A 19,635-nucleotide genomic window follows, 5' to 3' on the forward strand; every position below is an offset into this window, starting at 1 on the left:
TATTGAAGATTTCAAAAATATAGATTTCTTTAGTGAACGAGTTGCACTTGCACCAAAAAATGAAATCGTTCAAGAAATTAGAAAATATAGTTATCCATGTTTCTGGGGGATGAAATATTTCCATTTTTCAGATGATATCTATCATATATAAAATGACACGTTACAAGAAGGTATTAGTTTCCTGATGTTTTAAATGACCTCAAAATCTAAGGTTGTCAAATCATAGTTTAGTCCTAAAAGCCGATGTTGAAGTGATGTTGCTTAAAATATTAACTAGAAAATTGGTCTATGCAATGAAACTAAACTACATATGAAAATACAATATGAAAACCATGCTATAGAAGCAGAAATCATATATATAAGTAATATTGAAACTCATACTTTTATTCTTTAAAAAAAACATACACCTTTAGATAAAACAACTAATTTCAAAGAATGATATTTTCACTTTATTTTTATTTTGCAACGAAGATTAATAAAAGTTAAGGTCAATCATTATAGATAGTTGGTTTATTTTTTAGACAATTTATTTAGCTTATGGTCAGTTATGTGTTGCAATATCTACAGTTAAAAGCAGAAACAACGCGAAACTACTAAGTTTTGATATAGAAAGTAAAGTTACAAATAAAACTACAAATATTGTGTCCAAATAAATATTTTGAGATTTATGAATTTGTAATAACTTTTTATTTTCATATTGTTTATTCTGTAATTTATTTTACCATATAATATATTTTTATATTTATTGAACACAATTTTTTTTTATATTTTACATTGTGTTATTATTTAAATATATTATTTATTCTAACCCGTGTGCTACACGGGTAGCTAACGTTTGCGTTCTACTTCACCATTTCCTTGTGGGTGAGCGACGGAGGTAAACGTTTGCGTGACATTGAGCTCTTTTAACCATCGCTGGATGTGTTGATCTGCAAATTGTGTTTCATTATCACTAACCAGATTCATGGGTAGTCCGAAACGACAGATGATGAATTCCCATATGAATTTCTTAACGCTGGCTGCGTTGATTGTTGCTACTGGTTTTGCTTCTACCCGTTTTGTGAAATAATCAATTGCCACGATAAGAAACTTCATCCGCCCTGGCGCCTCTGGGAATGGTCCCGTCATGTCAATTGCCCATTTCTATAATGGCCAAGAGGCTGTTACAAGAATCATGGCATTCTTTGAGCGCAGGGTGTTTGGTGTGTGGTATTGACACGCGCTGCATTTCCTTAGCTCTTTTTCGGCATCTACATGCATACCCGGCCAATAGTACCCCGTATTCATTATTTTGGCCACCACCATTCTTGGATCCGCATGTACGCCACATATTCCTTCGTGAATTTCTCTCAACAGATAATTCGCGTCTTGCGCGTCTACACATATGAGAAGTGGTCCTAAGTATGACCGCCTGTATAGGATGCCATCTTGGATTGTGTAGTTCAGGGCTTTGTGGCGGATTTTTCGAGCTTCCATTTTCTTTTCTGGCAAAATACCCCTTTCGAGGTAGTGGATGAGCGGTGTCATCCAATTTGTTTCCGCCGTTGAACATACAAAATTTATCTGGTCATTGTTGAAGGTGTTTTCAGAACTTCTACGCGGACGTCTTTTGCCAAATGTTCGAATCCGACCGACGCCAATTTGCTTAAGGCATCCGCCTGTTTGTTTTCACCTCGTCTGATGTGTTTTATCTTGCATGTGGTGAAGGTTGTCATTATCATTTTGGCTTGTGCTAAGTATGATGCCATCTTGTCATCTTTTGCATCATATGACCCTTCGATCTGGTTTGCTACTAGCATTGAATCTACATGCCCTAAGTGTTGGGCTACTAATTTTTTGACGATTCTTAACCCTGCCAACAACGCTTCGTACTCCGCCTCATTGTTGGTACTCTTGAATTCTAGGCGAATTGCGTACGTGAAGTGTTGTCCTTCCGGGTTGGTTATTCTCAGGCCCGTTGCCGCCCCTTCATCATTTGGAGCGCCGTTTGTGAACAGCTTCCAGACTTCATTTTTTCTTTGATCAGCAGGGGGTTCAATCTCCTTCTTACATTATTCCTCTTTTTCTTGAGGAATTTCCGCGATGAAATCAGCCAAAGCCTGGCCATTAATCGCTGGCCTTGGTTTATATTCGATAGCATACTCTCCCAATTCTATCGCCCACTTTTCAAGTCTCCCTGACAATTCTGGTTTGCTCAGCACATTTTGTAAGTGAACGTTGGTGAGAACATGTATTGGATGGCCTTGAAAGTATCTTCTCAAACGTCGTGTTATCTGAACCAGTGATAAGACCAGCTTTTCCAAGGTGGAGTATCTTGTTTCCGCGTCTGCTAGGGTGCGGCTTATCTAGTAAATGAGCGTTTGGACGCCATTTCTTTCCACCGTCAAGACTGCGCTTATTGTTCTTTCTGATGTTGCTAAGTATACCAACAACGGTTCTCCAGCTTTAGGGGCTGTTAGCGTTGGTAGTTCTGCTAGGCGCGCTTTGATTTCTTGGAATGTTGTTTCTGCTTCCTCAGTCCATCGGAACTGAGACTTCTTGAGGCAATTTCTCAAGGTCGAGACGAGGGGCCGGATGTTACAGATTGGTATCAAAACCGAAGGTTTAAGATAGGTCGTTAGAAATTGCCTTAGACACATGTTTAGGAACCCTATACGTGCCTATCTGTTTACCTTTATGTGTTTAAATTAACTTGTTTACAGCTTCTTAGATAATTATTTAATTATTATTTATTTGTTATTGTTATGCACACACACACAAACTCCGAGTCTATGTCTCAACATTCAAGAAAAACTTTACGAAAAGTAGGTTGATTTTATTTTCGGGAAATTCCTTAAGAATTCCCACCTGTTGTTTTCGCTCGTTCTCCTTAGGACTAGGTTATATGGCATTGTCCATATCATAAGAAAAGGGGAGAGAAACTGTGAGTTGGGCATTGGCAAAACGGTTCCAAGAACCAAAGGTAAGACGCTATTCCTTACATGGGTGATAACCTGACCACAGTACTCAACCATATGGACCCAAGCGAGACCCATAAATGCCATATGACCGACACCTTAGGTTGATTTTAAACCGAATTCACGGTGGTGCGTGGCTAAACTCGGTTTTCCGATTATTGTGTTCCGTTATTTAAATGGTTAGTTGGGTGAAAAATCCATGAAACGCATGGGCACTCCTACTATTCATTTCTTAACTTGTTTTCGTATTTTTGTTGGAGTAATCAAACGTGGTGGTTCACAAGATACTCCGACTACCAATATTTATTTCAATGGTTCGTTATTTAGTTTGGTCGGTTAAAACGCCATGTAACGCTCATTGGGCCGACAAACTTTATTGCATTGTAAATTCGTTAATTAGTTGGGACAATCAAATTGCCATGTAACGCTCATGGGTTGTCCAGCTTATTTTTTTTATTCGTTAGTTCGTTGGGCCATTCAAATTGCCATGGAAAGCTCATGGGAGGCCAACATCCACAAGTTATATTTCGTTAATTTATTGTAAACTTAATAGCCTAAATTTTTTTTAAACTGACTTAACTCCTCATGTAGTCACCACACATTAAACTTATTGACTACATCAATTAACAACTATTTACGCAATGTACCCCCCTCATCTTATAATCTTTTACATTCAATCTTTGTGGTGCAAATCCCCTTACTTCTTAAGACAACATTATTATTTCCACATAATTAAACATTTTAATATTCTTGTGATTTCCTCAATTTATCCTTCATCTTATAAATCCTCGTTTCTGATCCCTTTAGAATGTCGTCTCTAAGAAATCACCGTCGTCATCAACGTTCATCCGGTTCACGCGATCGCCGCCTGGCTGCTAGAATCACAAAGGAATTTGTTGCTGCAATGCCCGCAATCATCACTCAAATCCAAAGCCTCAACTCCAATGGATCTGCTACTTCGGCCGCACCAAACAATTTTGATTTCCGCAACTTCTTGAGCACTAAACCCCCATCCTTTCTTGGTGAGGAAAACGCCACCAAATTGCTGCAATGGTTTGAAGAGATGGAAAATATTTTCATTCACTGTGAATGTCCGGACGCCAAACGGACTAAGTTCGCCTCGAGCAAGTTCGAGGGTCGAGCTGTCATCTGGTGGAATGCCCTGAGGAATGACCAAGGGTCTGACTTGGTCGTATCCATGCCTTGGGAGGAACTTAAGGAAGCAATGAAGAAAGAGTTTCGCCCGGAACATGAGCTGTAGAGACTTGAAGCCGAGTTTTGGGATCTCAAGCAAGATAGTGGAGATAACTCTACTTACTCGAACCGTTTCCGTGAACTTAGCCGGATCGTACCTCACCTTGTAACCCCCGACAACCGCGGCATTCAGAAATACATTCGCGGTTTACCAAGCATTTTCCGTGATGCTGTGATGAGTCGTGATCCCTTAACCATCGGTGAGGCGATGGACCTAGCTGCCTCTCTCACCGACAGTCATGTTAGGGATGGAACCTTGTCTCGCAAGGATTCCAAGCCTAATCCCGACAAGACCGAAACCGACTCATCCTCTGATGTTAAAGCCGAACCCAAACCTACTTTCAACAACAATCACCGCAACAACAACAACCACAACAACAAGCGTAAAGCCTATGCTGTTAACCAACCCAATAACCAACCTCCTCATACCCAAAACCAAACTACCCCAAACAAGAAGACTTACCTTGGTCCTCATCCCTTATGTGCCAAGTGTAGCTTTCATCACTCTCCCCAAACCCCTTGCCGACTTTGTACCCAATGTAACCTTTATGGCCACCTTGCTAACAATTGTCGTATCCCGCCAAATGCACAAGCCACCTCACATGCTCAACCCGGTGCTCATAATACTCGTGCTTGCTATCATTGTGGAGACCCAAATCACCTTCGTAATGCGTGCCCTCAACTCATCCAAGCCCATCAAGCCCAAGCCATGACTACACCCTTCTACTTGACCCATGCTCACCAAATCCAAACTCAACCACCTCATGTCCTGCAAGCCCCTTCCATAAATCCAAGTCAACATTGCCTAACCCAGTACTATCAAGCTCCGCACCCCCAAGCTCAAGCGTACCAAGCCTACTTTGCTCAAGCCCCTGCTATGCAAGTCCAACCTATTCAAGCTGTTCCAAGCCAGTCTACCTCAACTGCTTCTACCCATGCAACTCCTCATGGTGCTTCAAGTCAAGCCAATTAAGCTACTCAACGACCGTGAAGACTTTTGCTGTTCCCTTTATCTATCTTGATTAATAATTATTGTAACGTCTCTTTATGGCCTTGGATTATTTCTCATTTGAACTATTTATCTTTTATAATTTATCTTATGAATAAAGTTCCTTTTGTTTACATAGATTGTTTATTAAATTTTACTTTTATGTTATTTGTTTACCTTCATAAGTGAGTCTTCTTCAAAAACTTATATTTTTGCGATGCCTTATTAAAATTCCATTGCAACTCCTTAAAAACTTTGTTCCCTTAAAAATCATGTTTTACTTAAACGTTTTGTAACCCACACAATGGGACGAGTCATGTGGACCATCCGACGATCTAAGAAATTATGGATGCATACGTAATTACCAAAGTCCTCGCATGGAAATCATGATCCGGATAATTGTGTGTCATAACATAGAACTGTAAGTAGTTGAGATAACGGTACAAGTGTAAAGATAATAAGGACATGGTGGATACGCCGCTGGTACATCCTATATATAAGTTCCCTTATCGGATTTTCATTTGGAGTGTTACTTCAACTATCTAAAGTTCTGTATTATATATTTTTATTTAATGGTGTTGTTATGATATTCCTTAATTTCGGGACGAAATTCCCTAAAGTAGGGGAGACTGTAATAACCCGGTTTTCTTGTTTTGATTTACGAACTAGAATCCGACCCGTTTTGTTATTCGGATTATTTTAATCAATAAAGTTAGTGCATGTTTATTACTTAATCGTTATTTATTTAATGTATGGTATATTAAAATGGATTATTATCCATTTTATTCATCTAACTCGTTTATACTTGGATCCAAACCCAACCCGAACCCAAATTGATTTAATTATCAACCCTAACTTGTTCTTGAGCCCAAATCCATCAACCAACGCCTAATTAGGTGTTCCTAAACCCTAATTCGCATCTAGTCGGCCCTAATCCCTCATTCAATTACGTTTAGAAGGTTCTAGAACTTGGGCCGTAGCATATTATCCATGTTATAAACCCTAATCTCGTTTTCTATATAAACGATGATAATTTTACAATTAAACTCACACCTAGCTTCCTTAAGCCGTCACCTTCATTAGCCCTAAACTTAATTATATTAAATTTGCCGTTTTCTAGCCCGTTCGTAAGCATTTGTGGCCGGAAACTGTGGGCTTTCGTTCACCTTCAATTATAACGCGTTAAGGTAATATTATTATATGGTTTTGGTTGGATTTAAATGGGGATTAAAAGATATAAACTTAATCAGTCGTACCTAAACCCGATTTCCCAATTTCAAAATTAGGGTTCATGTTCAACTTTGTTCAATCTGTTATGTTTATTAAGTTTTGGTTCTGGTTTATATATGCAGATGCTGGTTAGCCCAGCTGGGTAGTTCACTTGAGTCATGGGGGGCAGGTCGCGGGTTCGATCCCCTGCCACCCCAAATCTTTATTGATTTTTGTTATTTTTCCTTTCTAAAACCTTAATTAAGTATATTATTAATATTAATAATCAAATAAAACTATTTTATTGAAAACCGACTTTATGATACTTGTTTTCTCTCGTTTACGTTCGTGTATATATGTATAAGTAAGCGTATATGGTTATGTATATAATAACATAAAAACTAATATTTTGATATATAAATATATGTAACAAGTAAATTATATATATAAATATATTTATATAATATAATTGACAAACTAATAATACTTTTTTTTTATGTATTTTACTTTTATATTTTATATACTTTATATATTTATACTTTATAAAACTAACAATATCTAAAGATGTGTTTTACTTTTAAACAAAGTAATGATTTTGTATACAATATCTTTATGATTAAAAAAGAATATATATTAACTTAATTATCGAGCTTTCGTATTTGATCTAGTTTGTTAACTTAGCATATTCGTATTCTATTTTACTTTATAGGCTTTATCGTCAACGCTTGATTTTCCGCACTCTTATTATCTCAATCACCGTTGTTCGCCTATCGAGGTGAGTACCACATTCCCCTATTTTACTCGTTTTCATACTGTTTTGGGGACATATGCGTAAATTTACTTTTCATATATACTTATACACAAAACTGCAACTTTGTCTTATGTGTTAACAACTTATACCTTACTTGTTTATGTGCTTATTTGCTTTGTATGCTTTCGCATTCGGAGAGGTCCAACATAATCTCAGTCTAGTATGATCATACGCCAGTCGTTATAGCTTTGTGCTTCTCGACATCTCAGTTATACTTGCTCATTTGGTTATTTTGTTATTCTCATATGACTTGTTGCAAATACATATTTTTATTTATACTTTGAACTGGTGTGTTGCTCACTCAACCTTGTGTTGACAAAACCATTCCATTTTCAACGCATATGCAGGTATTCGTTTGATGTGAAGTATAAGATCACTTAAGGATTTTATGCTAGAAGAAAATTAACGAGAAAATATTTTCGTTTTGTCTGGATATTGTATGAATATTTGTATTTATTTGAATTTATTTAATAGATATCGAAACTTTTAATATTGCATATAGTAACCTTGGAAAAGCTGTGAGCAATCAGTTCGCCCCGGCATTTCCGCCGTAGGTTTGGGTGTGACAAAAAATCTGTTCAGCGCGACTAAATGACCATTGAGTGTCTGTACTTGCTTGACAGATTTTGGCGAAGGCATTTTTTGCACGGCTTCCAATTTTTCTGGGTTGGCTTTGAAGCCACCATTTGTTACGATTACTCCCAGGAATTTTCCTTCTTCCATGCCGAAAGAACATTTTCCTGGGTTGAGCTTCATGCTAATCGACCTTAGGGTTTTGAAGGTCTCTTCGATGTCCTTTAACATTGTTGCCTCCGTCTTGCTTTTAATGACCAAATCGTCCATGTATACTTCCAAATTCCTTCCGATTTGGGGTTTGAATTCTTTATCCATCAACCGCTGGTAAGTAGATCCGGCTTTTTTGAGGCCAAATGGCATCATTTTGTAACAATATGTTCCGCTGTTTGTTCTGAACGCCGTCTTGTCCTAGTCTTTTGTCGCCATGTGTATTTGATGGTACCCCTTGTATGCGTCTAAGAATCATTTGAATTGAAAGGGTACCGGCGCGTCTACTTTAAGATCAATTTCTGGCAGCGGGTAGCAGTCTTTTGGACATGCTTTGTTGAGATCTTTAAAGTCGATGCACATGCGACATTGACCGTTTGTTTTGGGCACCATCACCGGGTTGGCTACCCATGTTTGGTACTGAATTTCCCGGATTATGCCCGCCTCTACCAACTGTTGGACTTATTCATCACAGGCTTTCGCTTGGTCCGGCCCCATTCTCCTTTTTTTATGTACTACTGGGACAAAGGTTGGATTAACTTTTAATTCATGTTCCGCTTTGTTTCGCGGGACACCTGTCATGTCTGCTGGAGTCCAGGCGAAGACATCAATGTTGTTGATTAACAGTCTTTTGAGTCCCGCTCGTGTTTCTTCGGAGATGGTTGGTCCAATGGTTATGCTTTGTTCGGGGAATTCTTTATTGAGCACCCCTTTTTCTATTTCTCAAGTTTTGCTGGTCTTTAGTATCTTTTGGGGCGGTGTCTTCCTTTCCGCCATGTTTTATTCTTTGTTAGCGTATATCATTGCTATTCCCGTTTGAGTCGGTACTCCCAATATCCCATGGGCTATTGAGGGATTAGCGTTAATAAGCATATTTAAATTTTAAACATATTAAAAATGTATAAAAAAATTATAAATTCAAAACCGGGTATTAATACCCGGTCGTACCCGGTTCCAATACCCGAACCCGATCATACCCTACCCGGGTACATAGGGTTGAGTTTTTCTCCTCAATACCCTACCCGAACCCTACCCGATTTCTCTCGATACCCGATTTTTCAATACCCGATCATACCCGAACCCAGGTATTAGAAAAAACCTGATTTGTGCACCTCTAGATTGACCCATTTGAGGTGAATGGATTAATTTGTGGTGATGGACTGATGGGTGAAGCCCAGGTGACGGGTATGGATCCGGAGCTTCTTTTCAAGATACATAATCTAGTAGAGATGCACAAACCGATTTTTGGAACCGCAACCGGGTAAGAACTATAATGTGGTTACGAGTGCATTAAAATTACTCAAAATATATTCGTTTACAAAAGCTTTATACCCAATAGCAGGTTCTTTTAACTTCAATAATAATTGTCCGTCCAATACCAACTACAACAAATAATACTTACAGCCTTACAAGACTAGCATAAATAAAGAAAACAGAAAGCTACTCAATTAACTCAAAACAAAGAAAAGGATAATGAACCAACTTAAATAAAAGATAACTATTAATTAAAAAGATGACCCTATTAAAAAAATTCAAGATAAGCATCCTCGCATCAAACTAGTTTCAGGTTTAATCAACAACATCAAGAACCAGTTTGTGTAGTAAGTAGGGTTTTTAACAGGTTTTTCTGACTTTATACGCAAGAAATAAGTCATTGATTCAGCATTTTTTTTTAAAAAAAAGGACCCCCATATAGTTCAAATCTATATTATAATGTATAATGGTATTAAAATATTCAAGAAAGGATGTCAGATTTTGGCTAGGCCAGGATTTTGGCCAGGCCAGGTCTGTGTGTTTGACTGCCTGGTTTGATTCCAGGCCCGGGTTCAATTTTTCTGAGAAACTAAAAAATTTGATTTATACGTAATCGGGTCAGGTCTAAAACCAATTTAAACCAAACAGTATTTTTGATAGGGTGGGTTAGATTACAAACCGGGTTGGCGGGCCTAAACAAATTTTTGTGCACCTCGGCTTAGACACCGGTTTTATCTTGAAACGAGTTCGGGTTTGAAACCAATTTTTATGTACATCACTACTTACGGGCCAAGCCCAAAATAAGCCCAACCGAAAATAGCGGGAACAAAAAACCCTTTTAATATTTTTCAGTTTCACCGTCCCGCCAATACTCCTTAATCTTCCCTCGTACGCTTTCCAATTCCACTCTCTATATAAACCCCTAATATCATTTCCCCAATTTCAAACCTTCAAACCCTAATTCTTCAATTTCAATTTCAATTTCAATTTCAATTTCAATTTCTTCAATTCATCCTTCAACATGTTGGAACTACGTTTGGTTCAAGGCAGTCTGCTAAAGAAGGTGATGGAGTCAATCAAGGATCTGGTCAACGACGCCAATTTTGACTGCTCGGCCACCGGGTTCAGTCTCCAGGCGATGGACTCCAGCCACGTGGCGCTGGTGTCTTTATTGCTTCGAGCGGAAGGGTTCGAGCATTACCGGTGCGACCGGAACGTGTCGATGGGGATGAATTTGAATAATATGTCCAAGATGTTGAAGTGTGCCGGGAATGATGATATTATTACGCTCAAAGCCGATGATGGAAGTGATACTGTTACCTTCATGTTTGAGAGTCCCAGTAAGTTTTAATTTCTATTATTTTGTAAGTGTTACTTTTAGGTTTTGCTTGTTAATTATAGACTTATAGTTTTAGGTTTTAGGAATAATAATAATAAGTAGTAGGGCTGAACATGGTTTGGTTCGGTTTGGTTTTTAGTGAATAAATATTAACATTTACTATTCCTTTCACAAACTCTAATTTCTCTTACAAATCTATTGAATCAACAAACTTCTAATTTGTTTCGGTTGTTGTCGCATATGGCTTAGTATAAATATATTTAACAATTATTTAAATTATTTATTTTAATATACCAAGTTAATCGGTTCGGTTTGGTTCTTTTTGGTATTTTTTAAATGGGTAACTGAAACCGAAATTTCTGTTTTCCAAAAAAACAAAAAATAAAAAAAAAACTGTCAGTTAATGCTTCGGTTTGGTTTTTTTGATTTGGTTTTTTCGGTTAATTCGGTTTCAGTTCGGTATTTTCGGTTTTTTGCTCACCCCTAATAAGTAGTGCATGTTTGAAGCATAGATTTGATTTTATAATTAGCAGGAATTTGTTGATTTGTTAAATTAGTATACAGAGTATAGTGATGATAGTTTTACATTTGTAGGTTATTCATTTTTTAATGTTTGTTTGCTTGCTTGCTTGAAGAGAATTGTAGGTAGGAAATACTTTTTAAGAAGCTTGCTAGTATTTAAGAGTGTAAATGAGCCGAGCCTGACCTTAACTGGTTTTGAGCTTGGCTTGTTTTGATCTATGAAGGCTTGAGTTTGCATGTGTTGAGCTCTTTTTTAAAGCTCAAACTTGGCTAATGAGTCATGTCTATTTGTTAATTAGTTTATGAATGAATTTAATCGATTTTGTATAATTTGAGAAAAACTTTAAAGAAGCTTAAGTTTAGCTTGGGCGTATGTAGTAGCTTAAAGGAGCCAAAGATCGGCTCGGGCTTGGTTGCGCATCGTGAAGTGATACTTAAAAGTCTAAAAAAGCTAAAACTAAAAATACACATGGCTCTAGCTCAGGCTTTATCACTAAGCAAGGTTTATTTGATACTTAAGCTCAGCTTGAACTTGAAGAAACTTTGCTTGTTTGATCTATTTTTACCAATCTGATCTCAAGTAGCTTGTAGGTGGTTTGGTTTGTTTGCATCTTTATTGATATGTTATTTTTAGATTGATATTTGCTGGTTATATAGTCATGAATTTGAGTTGCCAATTGTGAACTTTTACTGATTTCTATGATTTAAAGATGCCAATTGTGTATATATGATTTGTTATTTTTTTAGGTCTTGTTACCTTGAGGATTTTTGAGGTGTGTATGTGTTGGTATTGAAGTTATGAGTTTAAGCTGCAATTTGTTCACTTTTGTTGTTTTTTTATGAATTTAAGCTGCAAATTGTGCATAATTGATTTGACATTTTTTTGTTTTGTTTTGTTATCTTATGGATATTTAGAATGGATTTGTGCTGTATTTGCTGTCATGAATTTAAGCCAACAATTGTGCACTTTTCCTGATTTCTATGAATTCAATTTGCTAATTTTGCGTTTCTTGATTTGACATTTATTTATTGTTACTTCATGAACTACAGCTCAAGACAAGATTGCTGATTTTGAAATGAAACTAATGGACATTGATAGCGAGCATCTTGGTATCCCTGAGGCTGAGTATCATGCAGTTGTAAGGATGCCCTCAGCTGAGTTTGCAAGAATCTGTAAAGATCTCAGCAGTATTGGTGACACAGGTAGTCTTTGTGTATTATTAAAGTAATTAATTGTTTTAAGAACTGAAAGATAGATTTTAAATGGTTGTTTGTTTTATGTAGTTGTGATTTCTGTCACCAAAGAAGGTGTGAAATTCTCAACAAGAGGTGATATTGGAACTGCAAATGTTGTTTGCAGACAGAACACCACAGTTGATAAGGTAAAACCATCATACAATCATTTATTCATTTGCTTATGAATCTTTTTGTCATGTTTGTCATTTTAATCTTTAACTTATATTTACAGCCTGAAGAAGCTACTGTTATTGAGATGAACGAGCCAGTTTCTTTAACATTTGCATTGAGGTATATGAACTCATTCACCAAAGCAACACCACTATCAAACACTGTCACCATCAGCTTATCTTCTGAGCTTCCGGTGGTTGTCGAGTACAAAATAGCTGAAATGGGATACATAAGGTTTTACTTGGCTCCTAAGATTGAAGAAGAAGATGAAGAAAACAAATCATGAAAACTTTAGGTACCAAATTTCATAAATGGCTTGTTTATGACTAAACTTACCCTTTGGATTCAAAATTTTCTAGTATGTAACAGCTATTTGAAGTTTACTTGTTATTAGTGTTATGTTTGGTAGTGGAATGCTTATGTAGTTTTTTCTTTTAATTTTAATGGTTTTTGAGATTAGATGTTTTTAATCAGTCTAAATGTTCTTAAATTCATACTGACTTTGAGTTTTCATGTTTGATTTAGGGGCTTACATTTGTTTTCAATGGTTATACTGTTATATCATTTTTCTGTGTTGGTTTATATGAACTTAAGCTGAACTAATATGATTGGTATGGTTTTTATTTATTGTTGTTTTTATCTGGATGGTGTACAAGTAAACTGGTTTTTCACCAATTTACCTACCAGCCACTACGTTTTACAAATTACTATTACTTTTGGCTTAAGTATTGAAGAGGTATGCACCCGCCTTAACATCGAGCAGGGCGGGTCAACCTACAAGATATAGACAAGAGGCTTGAAATCAAGATGTCATGAAGGCACAAAGCCAAAACCTATGCGCATGACGCATATCACATATGCTCACGCATATCACATATGCTCACGCATCACATATGCTCACGCATATCACATATGCTCACGCACCATATCACATCTGCGCGTGGCGCATATCACATCTGCGCGTGGCGCATATCACATATGCTCACGCATCGTATATGCTCACGCATATCACATCTGCGCGTGGCGCATGTCACATATGCTCACGCATATTACATATGCTTGCGTGTATCACATCTGCGCATGAAACATCTGCGCGTGAGAATAAAGAGAAGACCTCGCGCATCCTCAGGATATGCGCATATCACACATGCACATAATCAACCTCGTTCTTATCCAAATCAGGATAAGGACAACCCTGATTGTGCTCATCAGACAACCTTCCAGAAGGTATCCTTTAAGGAATAAAGAATATGCTGATGTTGACAGCTGCCAATGAAAGGTGGACAACTCAGCAAAACCCATGTGCTACCACGTGATTGCACATGGGTCAGGTGAAATACCTTGGTCAGAGAATAATCAATGAAAAAGCACTAGGTGTCCTAAGGACACGTGGCGCGAAGCAATAGGAGGAGGCCAAAAAGGCCCTAATGGGATCTGAGCCCAATAATTGGAAACCCTAACACTATAAATACCACACCACCTCCACAAGGGGAGGTAAGCAAGAAAATACACCCTAAATCCTTACTCACTCTCAAATTATTATTATTATTCTCCTACAATCTCTTATTCTCACACCGGAGGGTTACCCCAAAGAGGACCCCTCTGTCCCTTTCTGAGGGGTAAGTTCACGGTGCTGCTCGTTTTGTAGGTGGAAGAATTCATACTCCGGGAAACCATCGGTGATATAGCATACTCATACCCGAGGAAAGTTGATCGTCTACCAGTGAGACGATCCACGTTTCTTCAAGTATCACTCTCACTAAACTCTGGTATACCAACCCCTAGAGGTGCACACGCCGGGTATTTTCAGGAACCTGTTCCAAGTATGGTTAATAAATGTCAAGATCGAGTCCGGGTAGGAACCGGTTCCAAATGTAGTATGATTGGGTATTTTCAGTTCCACTGGTTCCGGGTACGACTTCAAAGAAAAATCCTATACGGCTATACCTGGTCTTACTCGTGGGTTGGGTATGACTAGGAACCGGTTCCGGGTCGGGTTTAGAACTGGATATTTTGTGCACCTCTACCAACTTCCATTGTCCGAGTAGTACATCGGAACCTGATAACTTTGTATGACTGTTTGCATTTTGAAAATAATTAATATTTTAATGTAAAAATATAAAACTATTAACCATTTCAATCATAGACTAAAAAATCACGTTGTAAAATAACTATAAATACATTTTTTTCTTCATTTAATGTAACGCATACTCTTTCATTTGTTATTACAATGTCACTTGTCTAGGTTTGGCGTGTATGCATTGTGATGTTTCTTTTTGTCATATGTGTAAGTTCTTGTCTTCTATCTATTTTAACATGTTACTTTTACCATGTAAATTTCTTGTGCGTATTTATAGCATTTGAATTGTAGGTGTTTGAATATTGAAAAAGAATTTTAATAATACATGGAGCCATAAACTGTTCCAGACTTCCAGCCACAATTTGTTTCTGTTTCTACCCAATGTAGTCTCCACAGCTTAAAAAAAAAACACTCATTAAACTTTATAATTGATTTAATATTAACTTTAATCAAAATAACGATTTAATGTTACTTTATTATAGATTTTACTCGATCCTCTTGACCTAGCCCATATTTGGACTTTTGCCCCGTATAAAAATTTGTTGGATTTGTCATCGGCCATTGTGGATTATTATCGAGTGTTTGACGATGTGGATTGTTTTGGGCTATCAAACTGTCAATGAGTCATGACCCAAGCCTATTTTGACCTATTACTTCGCCCGGCTTAACGCACTTACACACCCACTTCACAAGATATAATCTCTAGCAATCACAACTTTTAACTGATTCAATAGCCTGAGAGTTTTTAATGGGTAAGTGATAGGTTCGGATCAAGATACGAATTCATCGTTTTATGCTGGTCACCTGGTTTTTATGTCACTTTGCACGGGTTTAAGTTTAATCAGTTTGACTTGTTTCCTTTAAAAATAGTTATTTATGACGCCCATTTGACCCGTCAAAGATAAACCAACCTAAATAGATTTAATTACAAGAAGTTGACACCTAATTGGAAACATTAAACATGTCCGAAAGATCCAGAAAAAAAAAATGACAGAAATTATGCAACTGGGAACTAAAGATAGTTGTTATGAAACACTAACAAAAGAGGTCATCATATCATATGTTATCATATCTATTGTCTTATTATACCAACCTATATCAAACTGGTTAAACTATTTAACCAGACTATAAAAGTAAAAGACAATAATTCCATTTTAAACCCTTCCAACAGGTGAAAGAGGTGGAAACGAAGCAAAACGAACCGGACTTGGGTCATTTGTCACTCGTTTGGCAACATAAGTTGTTGATTCTTGATACTGAGACGATTTTCTGCATTCGACAACTGATATACACATGGAGAATGCTTGTAAAGGTGAAACAGATGAATTATATTCGACAGAAAACATCCCATCTTTTATTGGACAAAGGTTGAAGAAAGGTTTCTTGTTCGTCACATCTCCCTGTTGAAAGAATATATTAAAGGGATTAGAATCCTCTAGCAATAATACTCACTATGGTGATAAATGGGCCGTCCGTGGGTTGGCGGGCCGAATTAAACGCAAACCCGAAATCGCGTTGGACACATGAACTCAAACACAGAATGTAATACCCGAAAAAAGAAAACTAATATACGCAAATTACAAAATTTAACTAAGAAAACAAATGTAAGTACAATAATTAAGTTTAAACTATAAAACTGGATTTCATTTCTCCTTTTATCTTTGAATTTAGCTAAATGTTTTCGTGACAGAAATAACTTTCAATAAACTGGTCAACCCACAAAGTCAACCCGAGCATGACCAGCTCATTTAGCTACATACATTCACGGGTTCGACCCAAAACTGACCCGAACTTTTTATATCTTTAAATTTTAGCATAAAATACAAAATCAGTTGAAGTTATATGTCATAAACCAACATTTTTAAAAAAGAATTATAAAAAAGGAACAGGTTAAAGTAATCAACCCGCAAAGTCAACCCGAGCATGACCCATTTAGCTAAACGTGTTCATGGGTTATACAGTAGAACTTCTACCCAAAACTGACTGGAACTAGTGTAAACTGAACTCAAACGTGTAAATTTTTGTGTGTTGGAAATTCGTACCCCTGATACTGACTCGACCACACCTGAACAGACCCATTTAGACTAAACACAAAATTGACCCAAACCCGTTAAAACAAGTGCTAGACACAAAGACGAAACATGTACCTGAAAGAAAAGCTCAAACTGGCCATTGGGTGAGTTTGATCTACCACTAGACTGCACCTGGTTAGATAAAACTCTTAACCTACATCCCAAATCCCAACCGCCACAGTCGCACACACCACCAGAACGCCACCTGTCAGTCAACGGTGATGGTTTCCCGTTACTCGACACACCATGATTCCCGCCAGGTAGGATCACCGTTGTACTTAACCGTTCCTGATTCTCTTCCCCATTTCTAGAAAACTTCACAACAATGGCTGCTTGTTCATCATATGGGTCAACACGAAACAAAGAGAATTCTCGCGTGTCGGAGTTATAAATCGAGCGATTTGTAACCATCATTTGAGCTGTTACATTCGGGGCATAACAGGGGCCTTTGTCTTTTCTTGATAACCAACTGATGTTCTTTTTCTTGATTTCATCAACGGTGAAGATCGTGCAGATCCAGTGGTTGCTATTATCTTTCCCAGATGAAGAACTTAATTCCTGTACAGTGGCTGCAAGTATGTTATTATTATTCTCGATTGCAAACGTGAACAGAGGCCGACCGTTCTTTATAACCGACTGAAAAAGAGCTTGTCTTGTTGGTGTTGGTTCACATGTCTCGTTTTTCAAATCCAAATTTGAAATTGAATTTGCTCTTACTGTTGAATCTCGACGGGGGCTTTCGGTAGATTGACAAGAATTTGTTGACTTTAGTTGAAAGAGTGGTTCAAATAATCGTCTTAACGGACTTGCTTGAGATCGTGTAGAGAAACTTTTACTATCATTATTAATATCGGCAGCTGCTTTTTGAGAAACGGGTGATTCGGTTCTTTTTATATTGCCAAAGCTAAACCGCCGCATCGGAGACATACTTCTCACTTTACTAGGAGTAGCATTGCCCGCTTCAAGATTCGAAATCTTGGAAGAAAAAGATGATCTTTTTACTTCAAATAAACAAATTTTTTCGTCTATTTCACTATTTTCATGAGATATTGTAGGCGAAGGATCAAAATCCAGTGTTCTATTACAAAATGGATCTTGGATCTTCATCTTTCCCTTCAAAGTTGCAGGGGTTGTATAACTTTGGGTGTCGGTTAAAGATTCGGGTTCTTGAATCTTGGATGGATAAAAAGGTTGCGACTTGCTAACGCTTTTTAAATATGAAGACGTGTTGAAATGAGATTGTAGGGTTACCCTGGGAGGTCTTTGACCAGAGTGAGAGAATCTTTGACCTATGGTTAACGGGGGAGTTGACCTTTCCGTTGAAAATAACGGGGACGAATGACTGCTAGAGAGTGAATCTTTGTTAAGATGCTGATATTGCCATTTTTGTAACCTACCCCAATCCATTACTCCAAAATTCAAAGCCTTTGTATCTTTTCTTGTTTCAAGATAACTCGGTAAATTCGACATGTGTCTAACAATTTCATCTTTATTTCCAACTTTTTCGGTATGATTTGAAGGCGATGCTGTCATATTTAATCGAGCTTTCATGTCTTCATAATGAAAGTCAGTATAGGAATGACGCCGTTTCTCCAATTCAAACTTGTTTCTCAAAGTTTGACCATAGTTTGACCGGGCTGAAACCGGGTCGCCCATTTTCTATACGTTAATTTCAACAAAAGTTGAAGCCAATTTAAATCGAGTCAAATCATATCTGCCAAGTCAACAAAACCTATATATAAATACAAATTGATACCAATCAACGAGCCGAAACACAAATAGAGTAATGCTTCAAGTTGAAGTAAAAAATCATTAAGAACTTAAGATTCATGTTGAAATAGACCAAATTGGTATGATTATCAACCACCTATAGGTAACATTTCACATAGCATATGACTATCACTTGCTTCAAAATCAAGCATAATTAGAGACTAATGCAATTTAACCCTATTTAAAACATGACAAATTACAATTGTGCAGTAGACATACACCTTTGACAGTACAACTGTATTTGATTGGTTATTCTAGAATGTATGGACAAGGAAGAAACTGAAAGTGTGAATAATATGTGGTCCTACAGTTTATGACATTGACAAAGAATTTAAAAAAGAAAATACAGAATGTCACAGGAAACATATACCCAAGATTCCCAAATAAGTAAAATAAAAGTTAGTGTGTAGTTCATATTATTTTGAATATTGAACCTCTGATTGGTACAAAGATAACAGTACAAGATAACAGATTCAAATAAATAAATAATTGTAATTAAAAGACTCAAGAGACCTGACCACATTCTCTTATCTTTTCCCCCTTTTTAATTAAAAAAAAAAACTAGACTTTAGATTCAAGATGAGAGATTCAAAGGCAATGATAAGATACCAAACCCTAAAAGCAGGCAACCTTCATGATTTCTTGGATACCCATCAAGATTATGACTTCAAAATGACTAAATTCAATGCAAAAAAGTAACTAAACCATGATATAAACAAGACCCAATTAAGAAATCAAAGCAAATACTCAGTGAGGCATTTCGTCGAACACTTACCAGGCATGAAAATGCAAATGGGTTCTTTGAATACAAAGAGCGTGTATCGATTGGCGATTCAAAAAGAGTTGATTTGGCACAGGAAGTGACGGAAAACTCAAGAAGACTGATAAAGATTTGACTTTTTAAAGTCAAGAAAGAAGTGACAGTAAAAAGTATGTGTTGTGTGTGTATTTAAGGGGGGTGAATCATTGAAGTGGTTCAGTAATGTCAAAAGACTAGAGTGAAGAAGCGTGTATCGACTTACTTGTATACGATCAACGTTCCTCGGGTACGAGTGTGCTATATCACCGATGGTTTTCCGAGATACGAGTTCTTCCACCTACAAAACGAACAGCACCGTGAGCTTACCCCTCAGAAAGGGACAGAGGGCTCCTCTTTGGGGTAACCCTCCGGTGTGAGAATCAGATATTG

At 37.2% G+C, this 19,635-nt stretch overlaps 2 protein-coding genes across 3 annotated transcripts; one reads left to right on the forward strand and one right to left on the reverse strand.

The window, feature by feature from the left end:
- The first annotated feature begins 10,056 nt into the window (after positions 1 to 10,056).
- Positions 10,057 to 12,972, forward strand: LOC143597764 (proliferating cell nuclear antigen). The gene is made up of 4 exons (XM_077076168.1): positions 10,057 to 10,596; positions 12,168 to 12,320; positions 12,402 to 12,499; positions 12,586 to 12,972. The coding sequence occupies exons 1-4, from the start codon at positions 10,278 to 10,280 to the stop codon at positions 12,808 to 12,810; spliced, it is 795 nt and encodes a 264-aa protein (XP_076932283.1). The 5' UTR covers positions 10,057 to 10,277; the 3' UTR covers positions 12,811 to 12,972.
- A 2,620-nt stretch (positions 12,973 to 15,592) lies between these two features.
- LOC143597765 (uncharacterized) lies at positions 15,593 to 19,386 on the reverse strand. 2 transcript variants are annotated; one of them, XM_077076170.1, is made up of 3 exons: positions 19,222 to 19,386; positions 16,752 to 18,390; positions 15,593 to 16,004 (listed from the first exon to the last, which is right to left on the reverse strand). In XM_077076170.1, exons 2-3 carry the CDS (start codon positions 18,330 to 18,332, stop codon positions 15,759 to 15,761), a joined length of 1,827 nt encoding a protein of 608 aa, XP_076932285.1. In that variant the 5' UTR covers positions 18,333 to 18,390; positions 19,222 to 19,386; the 3' UTR covers positions 15,593 to 15,758. The 2 variants fall into 2 exon arrangements, with proteins under 2 accessions (XP_076932285.1, XP_076932284.1); XM_077076169.1 differs by having other exon boundaries at positions 16,752 to 18,408.
- Positions 19,387 to 19,635: the final 249 nt, after the last annotated feature.

Source organism: Bidens hawaiensis, unplaced genomic scaffold (genome assembly GCF_021521415.1).
Source record: "Bidens hawaiensis isolate Kalapana, Puna unplaced genomic scaffold, B.hawaiensis_p1.1 tig00049019_1, whole genome shotgun sequence".
Classification (NCBI taxonomy): Eukaryota; Viridiplantae; Streptophyta; class Magnoliopsida; order Asterales; family Asteraceae; genus Bidens; species Bidens hawaiensis.